This window comes from Hoplias malabaricus, chromosome 11 (genome assembly GCF_029633855.1).
Source record: "Hoplias malabaricus isolate fHopMal1 chromosome 11, fHopMal1.hap1, whole genome shotgun sequence".
NCBI lineage: Eukaryota > Metazoa > Chordata > Actinopteri > Characiformes > Erythrinidae > Hoplias > Hoplias malabaricus.
Window position 1 is genome coordinate 39,733,257 of NC_089810.1, and position 24,181 is coordinate 39,757,437.

The window sequence follows — 24,181 nt, forward strand, 5'->3', positions numbered from 1 at the left end:
ACAGATACATTATGTAACATCTCTAGAGTGACGTTCCATGGGAAGCTTGTCACAACACATTACTGCAACCAGTGCAGAAACAAACAAGTCTGAGGACTGTGTAAAGAGCTGAAACAGCCACAGATCAGCTCAGAGTTTTCCAGCTCACAACGAGAGCACACACAGGAGCCCAGGGCTCTGCATTTCACAGCAAACACAACGGTCTGGAAGCTGTAACAGGGCAAATAGAGCACTGCAGAAACCACACTATGGAACTAAGGTTGGAGGTCAGTAAACCACCGGACAGAGCTCTGAAAGTTAAGGGCCAACATTCCAAATCTTACTTAATGGGGCTTTTTTATTCATTAAATTTTATTTAAAATGTAGTTACGCAGATTTCCCCTCACTGCACCTTCAACGGAAACACACTCAAACAGACGCAGGGCGAGAGGATGTGAGCAGTTCTGTTCAGTCAAAGCCTCAAACACCGGATGCGATTTCACGTGATTCACTCTGAATTTATTACAGCTTCCATCGTTTACAAGGAGAACTTCTGTAGGTTTTTAGAGAACTTCAAAGGGATATTGTCCAAAGTTCAGTCCTAAAAGTTGGTTTCATATTCGGCTTCTCACATCCAGGAAATCCCTAAAAGCAGAGATACTGAGGTCAGGGCTCTGGTCCATTGTTCTGTGTCTGTTTTGCTTTTCTCCGTAATGATCCACATCCTTTCAGTCCCAGAGCACAGACAAAGAACCTGTAGATGTTTGCAGCTCTGAAGTAAGAGAGGAGAAGGTTCTACTGCCTCAGTGTCAGTCACGGCCTGTTCTTTTTAATAAAAAGGGTACCTTCAGTAGGGACTCACCGGGGAGCAGGAGATGTTCTTGATCTCCTCCAGAGCCTGGGACAGACAGCCCTCGATCTCACCGTCGTCCAAAGAGAAGAGGTCTCCGGCGCGGGACAGGTCCCTCTGGCCCAGGACTAGACGGAAGAGCTGGTGCATGCTGGGATAGGGTCAGGACCAGCCAGACCACCAAACCCACCTCCCAGTCAGGGATCACAGTGACCTGACGTCCTCCTGAAGGCTGAGGGGTGCGGATAGACTTCAAATAGAGGGAGAGACAGAGAGAGAGAGAGAGAGAGAGAGAGAGAGAGAGTGAGACTCAGTTGGAGCCCCTCACTGTACCTCAGTAATATTCACCTGTTTATCACCGTCTCAGTGATAGACAGGAGGATCCCCCCCCACACACACACACACACACACACACACACACACCTTTATTGTTTACTGTAATTTGATCTAATACTGAACCTTTTAAATGACTGTAAAACTATTTTCGTCCGTGTCCTTCCCTCAACATTCTTATTTATTACTGCATTTGTTTGAACAAATACATTTTTGTGAAGGTTTGTGTTGGAAAGATCAGTAATAAGCGTGAGGTCACGGGGTCGTTTATTCTCCACAGTGCTCAATGGCACAAAGGTCAGACCCTAGCTTTAGTGGACAACTTCCAAGGGGCAAAGGACAAAGAAAGAGGAATGATCTGATCTCAGCTTCCATTCACAGAGACGTAGACAGGCACCTCAGGCGGACTCTGACGAAACAGACACAGCACTAACACAAGCTCCGTCACACAGTCGCTCTCTGCTCTTCCTTCTGTGCCGAGAGTCCCCTCTGCCCTGGGGCGCTCTCCTCTGAGATAAACCACTGCATTTACACTTTCCTTGTGTACTCCCATCTCTTTTGGGCCAGAGGGAATTCCTGGGCTGTATCCTAGCGAGGTGTTGGCCTGGAATGCTCGAGAAGGGCAGTAAGTGGAGCTGAGCTCTCTGTCACTGGGCTGTGTGTTGTTGAAAGTCTGCGGCTGCAGCGCAGAACCAGAGAAAGCTTTCAGAGTGAAAACTGCATGAGGATAACACTCAGTCCTTTCTCTTCAGGTCCGTCTCCGATAAAGAACTACAGGAGAACAATCAGGAGACCAGGGTTCCAGTCTAAAAGAGAACACAAGCACACACACACACATACACCCTGACCCTGACACACACACACAAACACACACATACACACACACCCTGACCCTGAACCTGACACACACACATACAAAAACACACACACACACTGATGTACAGACTATGTGTGTGTGTGTGTGTGTGTGTGTGTTTTTTTTTTGTAAAGGCCACTGGATTTTGGCTCTTCAACAATCAGCCAGTTACAATTAATCACCTGGTTACGGCTCAGCAATCCCAGGAATGCAGCTTTTACACACACACACACACACACACAGGTTTTAGCACATGGGCTCTTAGCTGTTAAATACTCAACCATGTGGAGCCACACCAGTGAGAGAGGGAGGGAGAGAGAGAGAGAGAGAGAGAGAGAGAGAGAGAGAGAGAGAATTTTTATTCTTTTTTGTGATTAATTGTAACCAACCCCAACCCCCTCAGTTCTGTGTAATGTTCACTTTTGTTCTTAGTTTTTGGGTTTGTTTTTTTTTGCTTTGGCAACAGTGTATCTCACTACATCCACGACAACAGAGCACCAATGATCTGAGAGAGAGAGAGGGAGAGAACACTGGGTCCTTTGTGTAAAAGTCCCCTCACTGTACCTCTGTAATGTTCACCTGATGATCGACGTCTCAGTGATGGAGACAGGTGGGTTTACACACACACACACACACACACACACAGTGTTGTTTCCATGATTTCATTAGATATTATACAGACTTTGGCTCTATTTGTGGAGACTTACCCTTACCCTAACCCTTCACTTTAAACTGTAATGGGCCCCAAACCTATTGTGGTCCCCAGAGCGTGACATATATCTGAACCATATACACACCAATGTGTTCAATAAGTTAAAACACACTGTACGAGGTGCCTTCGTTTCCCTCAAAGCACATTTCCTTTTGTTAAATTCAGCAACTTCAGGAAATAAGCAGCAGCTGTGCCTTAAATGAACAGAAGAGAGGATCAGCTCTCTCTCGAACTCTATCTGATCACCAAACGTTTCCACAAGGCCCAGTCCGCTCTGGTCCCGCTGCAGTCTGCATTGGAGATGGTGGGTTGGAGTGGGATTCCCTGCAGACTGGCTTTCAAACGCAATCAAAGAGTGTCTTTGTTTCCCTGTGGGGGGGGGTCTACAAGCCCCATTCACACACAGCCTTTCGGTAACATTCAGACCCCAACATCATTCAGCTCCGTCTCCACAGCCTCACACACATCACCCTCCGAGTCCCATCACACTCCAGTTCACAGAATATACCTCATCCAACTTTCACTTACAACGGGTCCGCCACGAACCAAAATAAACACGTCTCCCACTGAAGTCATCTTCAAACTTTAATTTAAGAGGCGATATTATAAAACGGCATCCATTTTTGACTGCATTAGTGAATTAAAGATGGATCTGGAGCCTACACCCAGTCAGTTCTCTGTGCGCTGCCCGAGTCAGAAAACACATGATAAAACATCTACTCCGCTTCTGACGTCAAGTGCAGAGACTTTAGAATGGCCCCGCCCCCTCGTCTGAGTCTGTCCAATCACAGCACTGGACCCGTGTTTATATGAGAGCTCAAAGACGAGGTTAAACTCAGCAAAACAGACACAACGAGCGCGGAGAAATAAGAGCACTGAGTAAAAACGGAGAAGAAAGAGAACAGAGTGAAAACGGCTAAAAACCAGAGCTTCTGCTCCTCGCTCCTCACTGCTGTGCACTCGGGGTCGGGGTGAACAGCGAGCGGCTCATTATCATTTAAAGGAACAGGTGCTGAGAGCGGGCGTTCTGAACAGGGGCTGTTTACACAGGGGGAGAACACTGCTGTCTGAGACTCCAGTACTATGCTCTCTTGGGAAAAATGGTATAAAAAGTCTCCTTAAGACAGAGCCTAGGTTCACCCTCAGCGGTGCATTCAATGATGCTATAAATTAAAATAAAACATCCACAGCAACTGAAAATATGTAGCTGCCTTTCTTCACGTCTCAGAGGCAGCTTGAACTAGCCTTCAACATCTCAGTTTGGTAACACCATGAGACAGAACAGAACTCACAGACAGAACGGAGGAGAGAAACAGGAGAAATGAGAAAAAACAAAGGACAACAAAACAAACTACGGTTAGAGGACACCTACCGGCCCCCCTGGACCTCTGCATGTAAAATCACACACACACACACACACACTGTCGCAACATCCTCAGGTACGAACAACGATATGTGTATCATATTCAGATTTAATCACTGCTCTGCAGGAGTCAGACTGGACAGTGCCTCACACTACGTCACAAACTGGGTCACGCAGTGACGTAACTGAACCGTTTACACCTCGACAGCAGGGGGCTTCAGTGAGGTCCCAGTTCTTCTGTAAAAACATAGCTGCAGGAAAACTGTGGAATTGCACCAAAAATAACGGGACACACACCTCCTCGGCAGCAGCTGAATTTAACGTTACATTGTTAATGGTTTACAGAATTTCATCTGCTGGACAACGAAACACGACAGCAACCAGGAGACCGTCCAAGACACTCCTCCAAAACACACACACACACACTCACCCAGTCACACACACAAAAACCTTCCTGACTACCCTCAGACTACCCCAAGACAACCCCCTGACTACCCTTGGACTACCCTTGGGCTACCCTCAGACTACCCCAGAATACCACCTGACCCTCAGACCACCCTCAGATTACCCCTGACTATGTTCTGACTACCCCAGAATACCCCGACTATCCTCAGTCTCCCCCGCGACAACCCCCTAACTACCCGACTACCCGCAGACTACCACTGCACCCCCCCACACACACACCTCAAAGAGACTGACCATAACAGACTCTTCTGTGGAGAAAACACAGGGTTTATATTTATCCACCCACCACTAACTCCGGCTTCTCTCTGAATTACCAAGGAACTACAATTCACATCTTTCACAAACTTCCTCAGTGTGCTGTAGTTTTTGAAGGATTCCAGAACACATCTGTGAACCCTGTTACTGCTCCTTCGTTTTTCCACAGGGCCTTTATTCCACAGGTGAACATTCAAAACGAGCTGGATACAGAACGACAGGCTTTAAACATTTACCCCGTGAAGAGAGAACAGCCTCAGAGCGGCGTGGGGGGGGGGGGGTCATTCTGAGTGACCGCTGAGCACCGAAGTGTTTCCTCGTGCACATTCCATTCCAGACTACAGGTCACTTCAGAGTCTAGCAGATTACAGTGCACGAGCTCAGAGACGCGCGGGCTCGAAATGAACGATTCCTGTGTAAGAGGTTTGACCTTAGTCTGGACACAAAGAAATGACCTCAGCAACGATGCATTAACAGTAAATAAATAATGATTTAAAAGCGGCTGTACATCCATTAAGCAACCAGCGCTGCAGAGTGCACACGGACCCGAGGAGGACACCCCTGAACACGGCAGCGCACCAGGGGCCATACCCCGATGTTGGGGACTGTGTGAAAGCCCCCCCACACACACACACACCAAAAAACACACACCACACATACACGCTCCGCGCCTCTGCTGTCGCACCTCTCCACACTGCCGCTACCCACGCGCACAGACCCCACAACACACCGAGCCCCTCGAACTGAGCAGGTGCGCAGAGTCCGGTCACTCACCCGTGCGAGACCCCGGCGCAGAATACAGTGGACGGATCCGTCTTTTCCGAACAGGAGAAAAAGCGCGAGACTCTCGTTCTGATGTTGAACTTCTCCCCCAGGACGAGGCGCGTTCCCGTACACTTCAGCGCTGGGCTCGCGGCGTCACCGCGCGGCTGCTAGAGGTAACGCATCCTGCAACAGGTGCAAGGCCCCCTCCGAGGAAACTGTCCAGAGCTGAGAGAGTGTGTGAGTGACTGGGTAAATGTATGAGTGAGTGAGTGACTGAGTGACTGAGTGAATGAATGAGTGAGTGTGTGAGTGACTGGGTGAATGAGTGACTGGGTGAGTGTGTGAGTGAGTGAGTGAATGAGTGAGTGAGTGAGTGTGTGAGTGACTGGGTGAATGAGTGAGTGTGTGAGTGACTGGGTGAGTGAGTGAGTGTGTGAGTGAGTGTGTGAGTGACTGAGTGACTGGGTGAGTGAGTGAGTGTGTAAGTGAGTGAGTGAGTGAGTGTGTGAGTGAGTGAGTGAGTGAGTTGGTAAATGTATGAGTGAGTGAGTGACTGACTGACTGAGTGAGTGAGTGAGTGACTGACTGACTGAGTGAGTGAGTGACTGACTGAGTGAGTGAGTGACTGGGTGAGTGAGTGAGTGAGTGACTGACTGACTGACTGAGTGAGTGAGTGACTGGATGAGTGTGTGAGTGACTGGGTGAGTGAGTGAATGACTGGGTGAGTGAGTGAATGACTGGGTGAGTGACTGGGTGAGTGAGTTAGTGTGAGTGACTGGGTGAGTGAGTGAGTGAGTGACTGGGTGAATGAGTGAGTGAGTGACTGGGTGAGTGAGTGAGTGAGTGTGTGAATGAGTGTGTGTGTGAGAGTGAAAGGTTGAATGACTGTGTGAGTGAGTGAGTGAGTGAGTGCGTGACTAAGTGAGTGAGTGAGTGACTAAGTGAGTGAGTGAGTGTGTGACAGGTTGAGTGACTGTATGAGTGACTGGGTGAGTGAGTCTGTGAGTGTGTGAGTGAGTTGGTGAGTGCCTGGTTGAGTGACTGTGTGAGTGATTGGGTGGGTGAGTGAGTGAGTGAGTGTGTGTGAGTGAGTTGGTGAGTGTGATAACTGGTAACTCACTTCTTTTCAAAGCCTTAAATTCTGCTCCTGCACAGTTTACAGCAGTACCATGAGCCGCCACATGGTGGCAGAAACAAAGCAATTATTGCATGGGACCGAAGCTGCTCCTCAGTGGGTCCGTTTCTGCTCTTCTTAGACCTCTTCCTCCACGGCCCAAACGTCTCAGAACCTCTAGAGCACCGGGAGGTTCCAGATCTGTTCCAAATCATCAGGAGTCATCCACTGTTTCAGAGAACGCAAGCAGACGCATGATCTACAAAAGCTTCCTGAGAATGACCCTGTGTGAGTGACTGGGTGAATGTGTGTGTCTGTGTGTGCGTGTGTGTGTGTGTGTGTGAGAGAGTTTGTGTGCGTGCGTGTGTGTGTGTGTGTGTGTGTGTGTGTGTGTGTGAGTGTGTGTGTGCGTGTGTGTGTGTGTGTGTGTGTGTGTGTGCGTGCGTGTGTGTGTGTGCGTGTGTGTGTGTGTGTGTGTGTGTGTGTGTCTGAGTGTGTGTGTGTGCGCGTGTGTGTGTGAGTGGGGGGGGGGTGTGGGGGGGGTGAGTGTGTGTGTGTGTGAGTGTGTGTGTGTGCGTGTGTGTGTGTGTGTGTGCGTGTGTGCGTGTCTGAGTGTGTGTGTGTGTGTGTGTGTGTGTGTGTGTCTGTGTGTGCGTGTGTGTGTGTGTGTGTGAGAGAGTTTGTGTGCGTGCGTGTGTGTGTGTGTGTGTGTGTGTGTGTGTGTGTGCGCGCGCGTGTGTGTGTGTGTGTTCTGGTAAACCCCACTGTATGGGGACAAAAAACTGTTTACACAGTCACGTCATGGGGACCTCTTGCGGTATGGGGACCAAAAATCAGGTCCCCATAAGGAAAACCCTTTTAAACGAATGTAGGAGCTGCCCATAGTGGCCCTGTGTGGTTTTTAGAGTTGGCCCGTAACACATGTTTATCCGTCAGTGTGAGTGTGTGGTAGCGCCCCCTTATAGGTCCCCATTGTAATTGCACTCTATGCTCCGAAAACACACTTCTTACATATATGGTTGGGTACCGCCCACTTCCGGGTCCCCATTAGGAATGATCAGGACAGAAGACATTTTCAGTCTAAAACATGGCAATTAATTTGATGGACAAGAAAGAAGATTATTTGCAGGGGATGCCATCTAAGGAGCTAAGAGCAAGTGCAGAGGAGCAAAAGTAAAGCACAAGGTAAGCACATAACCATTATAACCAGTTTTCAGAACTCAGATTTGGTTAGTTAGCTCTAATTAATTTTCAAGATCAGGTAGGCTCTGGACCCACCGCGACCCTGAACTGGATAAGCGGTTACAGATAATTAATGAATGAATAATGAATGAATAGTTAGCTATGTTTTATGAAATTTTCCAACTAGCTAGCTTTAGTAATATTATGACTAATACTATATAGTAGCACACAAATCAATGTGAAGGGGTTATGTAAATTAAAGAGCCACTGCAATATCTTTACCCTACAACATTGCCCTTGGTATATGGTTTAAGTGAGGGAGTGAAGACGAAGGGAGTAAAAAAAGAAGAAGAAAGTGAGGAGGGAGGGAGTGGACTGGGATTAAATAAACAAAAACAAACATCATAAATTTAATTTAAAAAATAGTGTTTTATATTTTAGTGTTAGTTTAAATGTAAACATTTGCAATTTAAACACATTTACAGACTTTTGATTTAAGTATTTAACAAGAAAGAAATATATAATATATATATTTTATATTTTTCTTATATTTTATATAATATATATATTTTTTTCTTGTTAAATACTTAAATCAAAAGTCTGTAAATGTGTTTAAATTGCAAATGTTTACATTTAAACTAACACTAAAATATGAAACACTATTTTTCTGCGTGACTGCGGATTGTGTTGGAGGCTTTTAATTTGAATCAGCGCCGGACGCCGACTGTCCCTTCACAATTAACCAGGGAGCGAGTTAGAGTTCTAAACCTCCGTCAGAGCGCAGCGGGGCGGTGAGGTGCTGAAAGGTGTCCAGTAAGTGTCCACTGCCTCTGTTAAATACACTAAATAAAGAACAGTGGAGTATTTAGGCGCTGTTTAGAGCGGTATGACGCCTCAGGGATTAAAGGCCAGTCCTGCTCCGAGCTCGAGGCTGAAAATGGCGCCCTGTTAACTCGCTTTTTGTTCGAATTTTTCTGCTAAATACAAATTAAGGTGCAGTTATGTCGCGCCGTTTGAATAGTTAACACATAAAACTACAAACCTTTCCACGCTTACATTCAAAGAAATTAAACATAGAGCATATCAAGCACAGACATTTAAAGTAAGTTGTGCCAGTTTAAGGTGGAACGGAAGAATTCGAACCAAACGGGTTGATAGGACGCCATTTCAGCCTCGAGGTTTTATAAAGAAAAGCTGATATAAGTTCGCTCCAAGCAGCTATGGGCGATGAAACTGTGCTACCTTTAAAGCTAACGTTAGCTAGCATTGCACAAGATATTTAACAGTTTAGTTTCTGTTTTCTGAGTAGACAATGTTGATTATGTAATTCAGTTTCAGCGTCATTTATTTCACTACGCTTTTAAGAGCAAGAACAGAAACTTCCATAGTTTATTTCACAGCTATATGCTGAATAGATAGTGACCCTGAAGTGTTTAAGGCGGATAAGTCAGGAGCTAGACTATACAGCCATTAAAGGACAGAGGTGTCAGACCCTCAGGGTGTGATTTCCATGCTGCAAGGTCGACAACCCCATGGGTTTTTAATAACACAATATCATATGACTTTGATGATTTTGTTTTACATTTGATTCTCATCTGTTATTTAAAGGGGTCACAGTTGTTTTATGTTTCTATCTTTTTAAGTAACGATGCCTGTAGAGGAGATGGATCATTTGGACGACTAGTTAATAATGGCCATGGATGTCCAAACTGCAGGATGAAGAAAATTGACCAGAATGGGAATGCACACCTTTGTTTTTTTTTTGTTTTTTTTTCCGGGAATGACATTAAAGGAGGAGACGACGTCACTTATGACTATGGAGGTGAAGACTGCCCATGGCGAAAACAAGTATGTTGCATAGTACACAGTGTACCATATGGCTCAGTGTTGCACTATGTATTGAATGTATGAGACATTGTAGTTCAATGGATTCAAATTTGAAACTATTACAAATATATAGTTTAATTAATCTTACACTTTCAATTAAATGCACAATAAGAATAAAAATTAAGACACTTAAAGAATTTCAATGAGGTGGTATAAGATTGTCTTAGGGGCTGATCACAGATTGCAACTTTAAGTGACACCGAGTTAAACAACAATCATCTAACACAGGAAACACAACACAAACAGGGATTAGATCTGGGAACCTCTGGCAACCGCACAGAGTGAACGCTGGTGCGGTTTGCTGCCACTGCTCGCCGGTAATTTTAAAACTTGTAGTTGTCTAGCTTAGCGGACTAAAGGACTTTGCGATTGTTCTTGTCAGACAGTATCAACCATCGTCTTTTAACAACGATTTACCCAACACCATTGACTGGAGTATACGGACTATTTCTTACATGTTCTGCTCGGGCCATCAAGGCCCTCCTGCCTCTGCTCACCTGTCCAAGCTGCCCGACAATGTTAATCGGCAAGATTCATATCTGGTCGGTGCTTCTCTGGGCTCTTTAGGCATTTACTCATCAACCCGTGATGGGTCTGCTGCACTACTCTGTTATCGAGGTTCTCCGGCTGCGTTTTCACCACCTGTCTGCACTTCTGCCGGCTTCATTACTGCCCCATCCGGACATAACTTGCCTGCCACGCCGGAGATATGTCCACCGCAGATCTCACCAAACTTATCACCAAGACACAACGAAAACAATAACATCCATCTGGTCCACTTCTCGTCGACCCTCACGTCACACTTGCCGGGTCGCGGACCATAGTGTGCTAGCCCACCTAGCCCGGTCGGCTAACACTCCGGCCAAATGTGATAACTCCACCGTCAACTTCGGTCTGCTCAACATCCGCTCACTCATGAGCAAGGGACATCTCATTCAGGATCTCCTCATTGACCGAAAAATGGATTTCCTTTGCTTAACTGAAACTTGGCAGCAACCCAATGACTTCTCCCAACTTAATCAATCCACTCCTGCTACGGGGTTTGTTTACATCTGCCAACCCCGTAGCACCGGCCGGGGAGGAGGTCTCGCGGTGAATTATCGCGATGTCGGTTAATTATCGGTGAATTAAATGGAAAGTCTCTCAGGTGCCTGTTCCTGCCTTCTCCTCTTTTGTATCGACCGTGTGTCAACTGTCTGGATCCACTCCCACCATCATCACCACCGCCTCATTTCTTTCCTCAATATTAAGGACATTGATTTGGATTCTCTCTCCTCCAGCACCTACTCCCTCATGGACACTCATAACTTAACCACCCCTGATGAGCTGGTTTCACACTACAACACCGGACTTAATTCTTTACTCAACTCCCTCGCTCCGCTGAAAACCAGGTCTGTTACATTCTCTTGTTCTGCCCCCTGGTTTGCGCCGGAACTTCGGCTCATGAAAGCCAAAAGTCGGCAACTCGAGCAACTCCACCGGAAAACTGCTCTAACTGTTCACAAAGACATCTACAATAATCATATGTTACGCTACAAGGACTGTATTACTCAAACCAAATCCGCATATTACACTGGTATTATCTCAGCTAACGAAGGTAACACCAAATCACTCTTTTCTCTGTATAAGAATATCACCCAAGCTCCGGACTCTCTACCATCTCATCTGTGTTCTACTGCTTTCTGTAATTCACTCATGACATTCTTTGTTGATAAGATCCTGAGGATTCACCAGCATCTCAGTTTACTACCCATCTCTTATATCAACTCTGAACTTCCTCCTCCTGCTCATTCTTTCTCCTTCTTTCAGCTTCCTTCCACTTCAGAAATCTCAGATATCATCCTTAAGTCAAAGCCATCCACATGTCAGCTGGACCCTCTCCCCACAGTTTTGGTTAAAGCCTGTCTTCCTTCTCTAGTCTCTCTCATCTCTGCCATCATCCACTCCTCTCTTTCCACTGGAACTGTTCCTGCATCATTTAAAACTGCTGTAATTATTCCAATTCTAAAAAAACCTGGTGCTGATCCAATTTCAATAACTTCCGTCCAAACTCAAATTTACCCTTTATCTCCATTCTTGAGAAAATAGCAGAAAATAGCTTCCGCCCTCTCCATAGCACTGAAACAGCTCTCATAAAAATCACCAATGACCTCCTAATGGCAACTGATTCTGGTTTACTCTCCATCCTCATCCTCCTGGACCTGAGTGCAGCATTTGAAACTATCTGTCGCCCCACACTCCTCAATAGACTATCCTCTATTGGTATCACTCAGATCCCTCTAAACTGGTTCAAATCATACCTCTCCAGCCGCACACAGTACATCCAGCTTAAAACTTCCATGTCCCACCCTTCTTCTGTCACTTCAGGTGTGCCCCAGGGCTCCGACCTGGGGCCCCTCCTCTTCATCATTTATCTTCTTCCCCTTGGCCATATTTTTGTAAGTACAACATCAATTTCCACTGTTACACGGATGACACCCAGCTCCAGTGCCTGTAAGCCCACTTCCAACCTCCCTCCCCCCTCCCTTACTGACTGCTTAATGGAAATAAAATCTTGGCTTTCCCCAAATTTACTTAAACTCAACAGCGATAAAACTGAGGTTCTTCTCATTGGTACTAAATCAACATTATCCAAAACTGACATCTTTTCTCTTAACATTGACAATTGTTCTTTTCTCCCCTCCCCACAAGTAAAGAGTCTGGGTGTCATCCTTGACAGTACTCTTTCTTTTCAATCTCATATCAATAACATTACCCGGTCTGCCTATTTTCATCTCTGTAACATCAACCGTCTCCACCCCTCCCTTACTCCCCATACCACTGCCGTCCTTGTCCACAGTCTTGTCACCTCCCGCCTTGATTACTGCAACTCCCTCCTTTTGGGTATTACCCACAAATCTCTTCATAAGCTTCAACTGGTCCAGAACTCAGCTGCCCGTATCATCACTAGAACCCCCTCCATCCACCACATCACTCCTGTTCTGCAACAGCTCCACTGGCTTCTGGTCAAGTTACGCATTGATTACAAGATCCTTCTGTTAACATTCAAGGCCATCCACAATCTGTCTCCACCGTATCTTTCCAATCTCCTCCATGTTGTAACTCCCTCTCGCACCCTCAGATCCTCCTCCATTCACTTGACTGTTCCCCCTGCCCGTCTCACTTCCATGGGAATTAGAGCTTTCAGCCGCTCTGCTCCCCAGCTTTGGAACAATTTACCCCCCCAACATACGGAACATAAACTCACTCCCACAATTCAAGTCTTCACTCAAAACCCACCTGTTTAAGATTGCCTTTTCTTTAAAATGACTCAGTTGCATTGTTTATTTTTTCCCAATACTGTATACTTGTGTGTTTTTCGGTATTATTTATGTTTATTGTTTATTTTATACTCTTAGTAAGGTGTCCTTGTGTGACAGAAAGGCACCTATGAAATAAAATCTTATTATTATTAAACAGGAAATCAAAGTCACATATGTTTTCAGAAGCTACTGAAGGTTTGGTTAAATGTTAAAGAACACAGCAGTAATAATGACTTATTTATTTAATATCTTTATAATAAATTTACATGTTACAAATTATGGTGGAAAAGTCTTAGTGTTTACAGACTAAATTACACAATAAATACAGCATCATATTGCATAGAATTAAGTAAATACAATCCCTATAAAATCAGAAGGCAAATTATTTATGAACAATGTGTTCACAGGTAACTGAAGAAACAACTGCCACTGGAGATGTTAAGAGCTCAAACCAGCCTGTACATTTAAAGGCTTAGACTGATGGGCACAACATGAAAACTAACCAGCAGGTACCAGTGTCCAACCAGGAGCTATTCGTAATCAGTAAAAGTTGTACTCAAATCTAAATTCATTTGAAAATTGATCTTAGATATGTTACATGACCAAGTGGTCAGTTTATTTGCATGTTATGCAGTATTGAGCTTGAATTGACCATGTGTTTCTTCTGTTTTTTGTATTTTAACATATTGTCCTTATGTTATGTGTTTTCAGTCAACCAGAGTTGCAACTAATAACGTGGCAGAGGATGACTCCTGTCCCTCTCTCCACTCAGAGACCCAGATGCATGATGCTACTCGTCCAAACAGCACTTCTTCAGCGGTACAATGAAGTTAGTCACTTCTGATATAATTCTACAGCCTGTCTTTGTCATGTTTTTGTTATTTTTGTTGTTTTTTAAGGCAGATAGAAAAAGGCAAGAAGCTTTTTGTGATGATTTTTAGTGTGAATTATTACACTAATCAGTTTACGGTATTGCACCTGGAGGGGTAAAGGTAGAACAATGAGGAGGGCAGATTTTATCCTCCACTGAGGCTATTTTCTTGGTAAATTGTCACTCTATTCTGGACACTTACGTCGTCCCCACAACACACTTTCCTTCAATCAGTGTGTGAGTAGAATCTATGAGAGCTATAACACAGAATTGGTCCCCTTAAGGTATCGTATTGATGTGTGAGACAGGTCCCCATAAGGAACCGTATTGTTGTGTGATGAAGGTCCCCACAAGGCCTGTTTTGTTCTCGAAGTGTGAATGCAGACAGACCTTGGCTTGACAGGACAATGTATTTTAATGATTATTTTAATTTTTGTCTCTGATGTCTGATCTTGGTTGCCAGGCAACTCATCTTAGATATGTTACATGACCAAGTGGTCAGTTTAATTGCATGTTATGCAGTATTGAGCTTGAATTGACCATGTGTTCCTTCTGTTTTTTGTATTTTAACATATTGTCCTTATGTTATGTGTTTTCAGTCAACCAGAGTTGCAACTAATAACGTGGCAGAGGATGACTCCTGTCCCTCTCTCCACTCAGAGACCCAGATGCATGATGCTACTCGTCCAAACAGCACTTCTTCAGCGGTACAATGAAGTTAGTCACTTCTGATGTAATCTCTTCAGCCTGTCTTTGTCATGTTTTTGTTATTTTTGTTGTTTTTTAAGGCAGATGGAAAAAGGCAAGAAGATTTTTGTGATGATTTTTAGTGTGAATTATTACACTAGTCAGTTTACGGTATTGCACCTGGAAGGGTAAAGGTAGAGGAATGAGGAGGGCAGATTTTATCTTCCACTGAGGCTATTTTCTTGGTAAATTGTCACTCTATTCTGGACACTTACGTCGTCCCCACAACACACTTTCCTTCAATCAGTGTGTGAGTAGAATCTATGAGAGCTATAACACAGAATCGGTCCCCATAAGGACCTGTATTGTTGTGTGATGAAGGTCCCCACAAGGCCTGTTTTGTTCTCGAAGTGTGAATGCAGACAGAACTTGGCTTGGCAGGACAATGTATTTTAATGATTATTTTAATTTTTGTCTCTGATGTCTGATCTACGTTGCCAGGCAACTCTTCTTAGATATGTTACATGACCAAGTGGTCAGTTTATTTGCATGTTATGCAGTATTGAGCTTGAATTGACCGTGTTCTGTTTTTTGTATTTTAACATATTGTCCTTATGATATGTGTTTTCAGTCAACCAGTGTTGCAGCTAATAACATGGCAGAGGATGACTCCTGTCCCTCTCTCCACTCAGAGACCCAGATGCATGATGCTACTCATCCAAACAACATTTCTTCACTGGTAAAGTGACGTTAATCACCTCTGATATAATTCTACAGCCTGTCTTTGTCATGTTTTTGTTATTTTTGTTGTTTTTTAAGGCAGATAGAAAAAAGCAAGAAGCTTTTTGTGATGATTTTTAGTGTGAATTATTACACTAGTCAGTTTACGGTATTGCACCTGGAAGGGTAAAGGTAGAGGAATGAGGAGGGCAGATTTTATCCTCCACTGAGGCTATTTTCTTGGTAAATTGTCACTCTATTCTGGACACTTACGTCGTCCCCACAACACACTTTCCTTCAATCAGTGTGTGAGTAGAATCTGTGAGAGCTATAACACAGAATCGGTCCCCTTAAGGTATCGTATTGATGTGTGAGACAGGTCCCCATAAGGAACTGTATTGTTGTGTGATGAAGGTCCCCACAAGGCCTGTTTTGTTCTCGAAGTGTGAATGCAGACAGAACTTGGCTTGGCAGGACAATGTATTTTAATGATTATTTTAATTTTTGTCTCTGATGTCTGATCTACGTTGCCAGGCAACTCTTCTTAGATATGTTACATGACCAAGTGGTCAGTTTATTTGCATGTTATGCAGTATTGAGCTTGAATTGACCATGTGTTTCTTCTGTTTTTTGTATTTTAACATTTTGTCCTTATGATTTGTGTTTTCAGTCGACCAGTGTTGCAGCTAATAACGTGGCAGAGGATGACTCCTGTCCCTCTCTCCACTCAGAGACCCAGATGCATGATACTACTCGTCCAAACAACAATTCTTCACTGGTAAAATGACGTTAATCACTTCTGATATAATTCTACAGCCTGTCTTTGTCATGTTTTTGTTCTTTTTGTTGTTTTTTAAGGCAGATAGAAAAAGGCAAGAAATTTTTGTGATGATTTTTAGTGTGAATTATTACACTAGTCAGTTTACGGTATTGCACCTGGAGGGGTAAAGGTAGAGGAATGAGGAGGGCAGATTTTATCCTCCACTGAGGCTATTTTCTTGGTAAATTGTCACTCTATTCTGGACACTTACGTCGTCCCCACAACACACTTTCCTTCAATCAGTGTGTGAGTAGAATCTGAGAGCGCTATAACACAGAATCGGTCCCCTTAAGGTATCGTATTGATGTGTGAGACAGGTCCCCATAAAGAACTGTATTGTTGTGTGATGAAGGTCCCCACAAGGCCTGTTTTGTTCTCGAAGTGTGAATGCAGACAGAACTTGGCTTGACAGGACAATGTATTTTAATGATTGTTTTAATTTTTGTCTCTGATGTCTGATCTAGGTTGCAAGGCAACTCATCTTAGATATGTTGCATGACCAACTGGTCAGTTTATTTGCATGTTATGCAGTATTGAGCTTGAATTGACCATGTGTTTCGTCTGTTTTTTGTATTTTAACATATTGTCCTTATGATATGTGTTTTCAGTCGACCAGTATTGCAGCTAATAACGTGGCAGAGGATGACTCCTGTCCCTCTCTCCACTCAGAGACCCAGATGCATGATACTACTCGTCCAAACAACAATTCTTCACTGGTAAAATGATGTTAATCACTTCTGATATAATTCTACAGCCTGTCTTTGTCATGTTTTTGTTATTTTTGTTGTTTTTTAAGGCAGATAGAAAAAGGCAAGAAACTTTTTGTGATGATTTTTAGTGTGAATTATTACACTAGTCAGTTTACGGTATTGTACCTGGAAGGGTAGAGGAATGAGGAGGGCAGATTTTATCCTCCACTGAGGCTATTTTCTTGGTAAATTGTCACTCTATTCTGGACACTTACGTCGTCCCCACAACACACTTTCCTTCAATCAGTGTGTGAGTAGAATCTATGAGAGCTATAACACAGAATCGGTCCCCTTAAGGTATCGTATTGATGTGTGAGACAGGTCCCCATAAGGAACCGTATTGTTGTGTGATGAAGGTCCCCACAAGGCCTGTTTTGTTCTCGAAGTGTGAATGCAGGCAGTGACGCTACTGTTGCACACCCCGCCGCCTCCTGCTCACAAATAAAACTAGTCATTCTTTGCCTTCTCTCTGGTTATGTGGCCTTACTAAAAGCTTTCCATGAATCACCTGACCCAAGGCCTGGTCTTCCGCACTGTACTTGGCCAATCACATCTTTTAGATCTAATGAGCTCCTGGCTACCTGCACGGCCACTTTTGGATTCCACTTCCTTCCTGCTTTTATGATTTGCGCTGCTGCTTTTACCACTGCATCTTTCAATCCTGACAAAATCATCTCACGACTCACCTTAGCACATTTAAATTCTTCAACTAAACTTGAGTGGTAGCTCCAGTACCCATCTCCCATACCATGCCACGCTACTTAAACACTGCGGCATCCCTAGCTACTTGGCCACTTAATACGAAGCAGTAAGCCAAACTGCAGACACCACAATTTCAGCTTTCCTGTCAAACACTATGCATCACTGCTGTTAACAGCCTTCAGCAGTTCAGCTTTTAGTCCCACAACTTGTCCTGTATCGTTTAGCGCTGCACTATATCATCTACCTAAACTCTTCCTGAGTTTAGCGGGTTTTTTGTTTGTTTAAAAAACGTTTTTTTTTTTTTTTTTCATTTTATTTATAATATATGGACGCAGGAACACCTGCAGTACGTATATATCACCGCCAGACACTGCTTCAATATCGCAAACAGGAAATTTACAGTATCAGCGATGACCTCCAGGAGACGCTGCGGAACCTCCGCTTGCTTCGGAGGCCTAGCCCTGAAGCCTCGACGTTTCCTGATGCCGGCGGCCGGGGAAGGAGACGACGCAAGCGGTGTGAGAGGAGACAGAAGCGCGGCAAGCGAGGGGGGATCCGTGCTAGGCTAAGAGCTAACCCGAGCCGGCAAGCTATCCCTTCTCTCTTTCTCTCCAATGTCTGCTCGCTGGATAATAAACTGGACTATATCAAACTTCAGCGAACTACACGGCGAGAATACAGAGACTGCTGTGTTTTTGTGTTTACGGAGACATGGCTCAGCGACAGTATTCCCGACGCCGCCATTCAGCTAGATGGGCTAGCCGCATTTCGAGCCGACAGAGACCCAGCGCTATGCGGTAAGACTCGCGGTGGTGGTTTATGTGTCTATATTAACACTGAATGGTGTAAGAATTCTGTGCTAGTCTCTGCTTATTGTTCACCGTTAGTGGAGTTTGTGGCTGTGAGATGTAGACCTTTTTATTTACCTCGAGAATTCTCCGTTGTTTACTTAATCGCAACCTATATCCCTCCCGATTCAAATACAAAACAAGCGCTGTGGGAATTATACGAAGCCATAAGCGACTTCCAAAACACACACCCGGATGGTCTGTTTATTGTTGCTGGAGATTTTAATCATGCAAATCTCAAGAAAGTGTTCCCTAAATTCCACCAGTATGTGAACTTTGCTACGAGAGGAGCGAACACGCTGGATCTTGTTTACACAAACGTTCCAGACGCGTACAGAGCAGAGCCCCGCCCCCACCTCGGACACTCAGATCACATGTCTGTTATGCTAATTCCTGCATACAGACCCATCATCAGGCGATCGAAACCTATCCTGAAAGAGGTGAAAATCTGGCCATCAGAAGCAATCTCTACTCTGCAGGACTGTTTCGAGTGCACTGACTGGGACATGTTCAGAGAGGCTGCAACTTACAGCGACAAAATCAACCTGGAGGAGTACGCATCATCAGTGACCAGCTACATAGAGAAGTGCATCGATGATGTGACCATCTCCAAGACCATCACCATCCGCTCCAACCAGAAGCCGTGGATGAATGCAGAGGTGCGTGTGCTGCTGAAGGCTAGAGACGTTGCTTTCAAATCAGGCGATAAGGCGGCCCTGAGAACAGCGAGGGCCAAACTCTCCAGAGCTATCAGAGAGGCAAAGCGTGCACACGGCCAGATCATCCACAGCCACTTCCAGAGCAGTAGAGACACTCGGCGCATGTGGCAGGGCATCCAAAGCATCACCAGCTACAAGACTACACCACCTGTTTGTGACGGAGATGCTTCCCTACCAGACGTGCTGAACCATTTCTACGCACGGTTTGAGGCACAGAACAATGTAACGGCGAGAAAGTCCACCCCTTCTCCCAGCGACCAGGTGCTGTCTTTTACTGTAGCCGACGTGAGGAAAACTCTATGCAGAGTTGACCCGCGGAAAGCTGCTGGACCAGACAACATTCCTGGCAGAGTGCTCAGAGAATGTGCAGCCCAGCTTGCTGATGTCTTCACTGATATCTTCAATATCTCTCTTAGCAGCGCCGTTGTTCCAACATGCTTCAAGAACACCACCATCATCCCGGTGCCTAAGAATTCTTCTGTGTCCTGCCTCAATGACTATCGTCCCGTTGCACTCACACCGGTCATCACAAAGTGCTTCGAGAGGCTCGTCATGAGGCACATCAAAACCCTACTTCCCCCCACACTGGACCCTCTACAGTTCGCGTATCGTCCTAACCGTTCAACGGACGATGCCATATCCACCACGCTGCACCTGGCACTCACCCACTTGGACAAGAAAGACACATATGCCCGAATGCTGTTCATAGACTTCAGCTCAGCATTCAACACCATCATTCCTCAGCATCTGATCGGGAAGCTGAATATACTGGGCCTCAACACTTCTCTCTGCAACTGGATCCTGGACTTCCTGACTGGGAGACCTCAGTCAGTCCGGATCGGTAGGAACACCTCCAGCACCATCACACTGAACACTGGATTGAGCACTGCGTGCTCAGTCCACTGCTGTTCACATTGCTGACCCATGACTGTGCAGCAATGCACAGCTCAAATCATATCATCAAGTTCGCTGATGACACGACTGTGGTGGGTCTCATCAGTAAGAACGACGAGTCAGCATACAGAGAGGAGGTGCAGCGGCTAACTGACTGGTGTGAAGTGAACAACCTGTCTCTGAACGTGGACAAAACCAAAGAGATGGTTGTAGACTTCAGAAAAACAAGGGGTGAGCACTCGCCGCTGAACATCGACAACTCTGCTGTGGAGATTGTCAGGAATACCACATTCCTTGGTGTTCACCTAGCGGATGATCTCACTTGGTCCACTAACACCAGTAACATCAAAAAGAAAGCCCAGCAACGCCTCTACTTCCTGCGAAGGCTGAAGAAGGTTCATCTCCCCCCTCCAATTCTCACCACTTTCTACAGAGGAGTCATCGAGAGCATCATGACCAGCTGCATCTCTGTCTGGTTTGGGAACTGCACTGTGGCAGATCGCAAGTCCCTCCAGCGGATCGTGAGGACAGCTGAGAAGATTATCGGTGTGTCTCTTCCCTCCATTACAGACATCTACACCACTCGCTGCACTCGCAAAGCACTCAGCATTGTGGGAGATCACACACACCCTTCACACACACTCTTCAACCTACTGCCGTCTGGAAAAAGGTATCGAAGCATTCGAGCCCTCACATCCAGACTCCGTAACAGCTTCTTCCCACATGCTATCAGACTCCTGAACACCTAGAGACTAAGACTGGACTGAAAGAAGCACACACACACACACACACACACACACACACACTTCACACAAACACTGGTCTGTTGGACTGTAAATGTTTTCACATATCCGGTTTACATCATGTTTACATCCAGTTACCGTTTACAGCACAAATACACTTAAATTGCAGTGTCTCTCTCCCTCATCCCCTCCGTACTTATGGTTTTTGCCTTGTCTTGTATTACATTGTATTGTATTGTACTGTAGGGACATTGTTTTGTATTTTTCTTAGCCATATCTTCTGCACTTTAATGTGTATGCACTGGTTTATGTTGCACTAGATTGTACTAGTTGCACTTTAATGTTGTGTATTGTTTTGTGTTCTATGTCCTTTGCACTTTAATGCGTGTGCACTGTTTCATGTTGCACTAGCTTTACACTAGTCGCACTTTAATGTTGTGTATTGTCTTATGTAGCACCTTGGTCCTGGAGGAACGCTATTTCGTTTCACTGTGTACTGTAAACACTATATACTGCTGAAATGACAATAAACTTCTTGAACTTGAACTCTTTGCTGGTCTCTTCGGTACTGTAGGCCTGACACTCAGTCCTTTGTGTCTAATCCAAAGCCACACTGACCTGTAGTCCTCTGTGTCTAATCCACAGCCAGACTGACTTGCACTCTTCTGTGTGTCTAATCCACAGCCATATTGGCCCACAGTCCTCTGTGTCTAATCCACAGCCAGACTGACATGCAGTCCTTCATGTCCAGTCCATAGCCACACTGACCCTCAGTCCTCTGTGTCTAATCCACAGCCATACTGGCCCACAGTCATACTGACCTGTAGTCCTTCATATCTAATCCACAGCAAGACTGACCTGCAGTCCTTCGTATCTAATCCACAGCCATACTGACCTGCACTCTTCTGTGTGTCTAATCCACAGCCATATTGGCCCACAGTCCTCTGTGTCGAATCCACAGCCAGACTGACCTGCAGTCCTTCCTGTCCAGCCCATAGCCACACTGACCCTCAGTCCTCTGTGTCTAATCCACAGCCATACTGGCCCACAGTCATACTGACCTGTAGTCCTTCATATCTAATCCACAGCAAGACTGACCTGCAGTCCTTCGTATCTAATCCACAGCCATACTGACCTGCACTCTTCTGTGTGTCTAATCCACAGCCATATTGGCCCACAGTCCTCTGTGTCGAATCCACAGCCAGACTGACCTGCAGTCCTTCCTGTCCAGCCCATAGCCACACTGACCCTCAGTCCTCTGTGTCTAATCCACAGCCATACTGACCTGCACTCTTGTGTGTGCTTAATTCAAAACAGTACAGATTCTCTCTGATCAGTGTCTAATCAACAGCCATACTGACCCATATTTTTCTGTTTCTAATTCACAGGTATACAGACATGCACTCCTGTGCCTAAATGTCAGCTGTGCTCACCTGCAGTCTTCCATGTGTTAATTCACAGGTACACTGATCCATATTTCTCTGTGTATTTGATCAACATTGATACTCCATATTTTTTGCCATCTCTTATTCAACCATTATATCCAGCCACCAGTCTACAGCTCTATCTAGTCATATCTCTACAACTACTTGCAATTACAATTCTGATCTGACCTCTTTCAGGTACTGAAAGCCTCTTGGAAGAAGAAAACACTTTGGCAACAGACAGATGTACAGATAGCAGAAAGGACAATCTGTTAATCTCATCTTGTATTGTACCATCAAACTGTGAGAAGTGTTTATGGGCTGAACTTGACGCTCTTAAAAACCGAGGCTGGCAGAACCGGAAATTCTACCTTCATAATTCAATTACAGCCTACAAAAGGAAATTTCAGAATAAATAGTGTGAAGATCACGAAGTATCTGGTATGGCATTTATTTGTTTACATACACGTCACACTGCACATGGCTGAAAAGTCTACTGAATGTAGTTCTTCATTTCCTAACTTTAAAAAGCATTTGGATTTTACTTCAAATTGTTTTTAATAATAATTAAAATACTATGCATTTAAATGTAGCACTTTTTTTGCTGTTTGTTGTAAGAAGAATATCCTTTTATTTTTGCAAGGCTCAGTTTAATTGTTGCTTCCAAATTTGAATTGAAAATTTGAAAATTAAAAGGTGAATTCTGCTATTTAAATGTGAGTTTAATGTGCTGAAGTTAAATTAGTTAGTAGTAGTTTTATTGTAGTGTCATGTGAGTAATGGTTAAAATCTGGTTAAAAATATTAAATTTCAGAAAGAATTGTTCTCGCAGTAGAAAATAAAAGGTTTGCACATGGTGGAAACAATTTAGACAGTAATTCACTACTCTTTCAATGATTTATCTTTCAATATTATCTTTAATAGATGTATTCCTATTAAATCAGTATTAATCAAAGCAAATTCTGTAATGTGATTAAGATTATTACATGAGTGATGCATTCTATCACTAGCACCATTTGCTGACTTCATGCTACATTTCTACAAATGACCAACTAAGCAACAATAAACTTAAAAGACATGTAACTATTGTTGCAAATATTGCAAATTTTCTTTCAATTTACAAATTTTTAATATTAAATATTTTAAAAAATGCTTTCTGATGCATTTGATATTTGAACAATGCATTATTCTTAGCATTTGCTATCTTAAAGCATGTGATTTTTCATTATTAACATTTTGTTACAAGGTCCCCACAAATCAAATGGAAATCTGTGTGAATTATGCAAATAATATGTATATGAGGTCCCCATTTAGCACGATCAGAACAGATCAGAACAGATACTTCAACTTTTCTGAAGTTTAAAGACGTGTATATGCTCACAAAGCTATAGTTAGTGTACCTGATTTTTTTCATACCCCTAGGACCTTTAGAAAGGGTGGTCCCCACAAGTGATGTTCAAAAAGCTGGTCCCCATCAACCATGGAAACCAGTGAGTGTGTGTGTGCGTGTGTGTGCGCGTGTGTGTATGTGGGGGGGGGGGTGAGTGGGGGTGTGCGTGCGTGTGCGCGTGTGTGTGTGTGTGGGGGGGGGGGAGGGTGAGTGGGGGTGGGGGGGTTTGGTCTTCCTCGCTCAGTGTGTGTAACTGCGCTGTGCTGCTGTCCACAGCCCGAACAAGTGCAGTTTACCCCCCTTTCCCCTGTTCCTTATTAAAGACATAACAGACATTTCTGTTACACAGACTACTACAGAGAGTTTATATGATAAAATAAAGTGTGTGGTTCACGGCGTGGGGGAGGAATAATGTCTCATCGCACTCGGATTTAGAGCAGGTGTCTGTTTAATCTCTGCAGATGTTCCTGAAAATGTCAGAGCTACAGTCATCAGACTGTGTCACTGTGCTAATGTCTATCAGCAATATATATATAGAGAGAGAGGGAGCG

At 44.5% G+C, this 24,181-nt stretch overlaps 2 protein-coding genes across 7 annotated transcripts in view; one reads left to right on the forward strand and one right to left on the reverse strand.

Annotated features, from left to right (window-relative positions):
• Positions 1 to 6,778, reverse strand: part of veph1 (ventricular zone expressed PH domain-containing 1) — a 97,459-nt gene extending 90,681 nt beyond the window's left edge. The window contains exons 1-3 of the mRNA XM_066684908.1: positions 6,699 to 6,778; positions 5,588 to 5,803; positions 842 to 1,079 (exon numbers count right to left, since the gene is read on the reverse strand). Coding sequence (XP_066541005.1) covers positions 842 to 979 — 138 coding nt within the window. The 5' untranslated portion in view covers positions 980 to 1,079; positions 5,588 to 5,803; positions 6,699 to 6,778. The remainder of the gene's footprint in view (positions 1 to 841; positions 1,080 to 5,587; positions 5,804 to 6,698) is intronic.
• A 1,813-nt stretch (positions 6,779 to 8,591) lies between these two features.
• Positions 8,592 to 22,624, forward strand: LOC136709910 (serine-rich adhesin for platelets-like). Of its 6 annotated transcripts, XM_066685484.1 has the most exons (10): positions 9,594 to 9,722; positions 13,471 to 13,572; positions 13,775 to 13,882; positions 14,534 to 14,641; positions 15,253 to 15,360; positions 16,012 to 16,119; positions 16,626 to 16,667; positions 16,770 to 16,877; positions 22,205 to 22,277; positions 22,439 to 22,624. In XM_066685484.1, exons 2-9 carry the CDS (start codon positions 13,555 to 13,557, stop codon positions 22,268 to 22,270), a joined length of 666 nt encoding a protein of 221 aa, XP_066541581.1. In that variant the 5' UTR covers positions 9,594 to 9,722; positions 13,471 to 13,554; the 3' UTR covers positions 22,271 to 22,277; positions 22,439 to 22,624. The 6 variants fall into 6 exon arrangements, with proteins under 6 accessions (XP_066541580.1, XP_066541585.1, XP_066541581.1 ...); XM_066685483.1 differs by lacking the exons at positions 13,471 to 13,572; positions 16,626 to 16,667 and adding an exon at positions 8,592 to 8,687 and having other exon boundaries at positions 9,518 to 9,722; XM_066685486.1 differs by lacking the exon at positions 9,594 to 9,722 and having other exon boundaries at positions 13,476 to 13,572; positions 13,775 to 13,892.
• Positions 22,625 to 24,181: the final 1,557 nt, after the last annotated feature.

Coding starts and splice junctions, on each gene's coding strand:
- LOC136709910 (XM_066685483.1), top strand. CDS start 9,591: ATGAAGAAAATTGACCAGAATGGGAATGCACACCTTTGTTTTTTTTTT. Junction 13,883..14,533: donor CAAACAGCACTTCTTCAGCG/GTACAATGAAGT, acceptor ATGTGTTTTCAG/TCAACCAGAGTTGCAACTAA. Junction 15,361..16,011: donor CAAACAACATTTCTTCACTG/GTAAAGTGACGT, acceptor TTGTGTTTTCAG/TCGACCAGTGTTGCAGCTAA.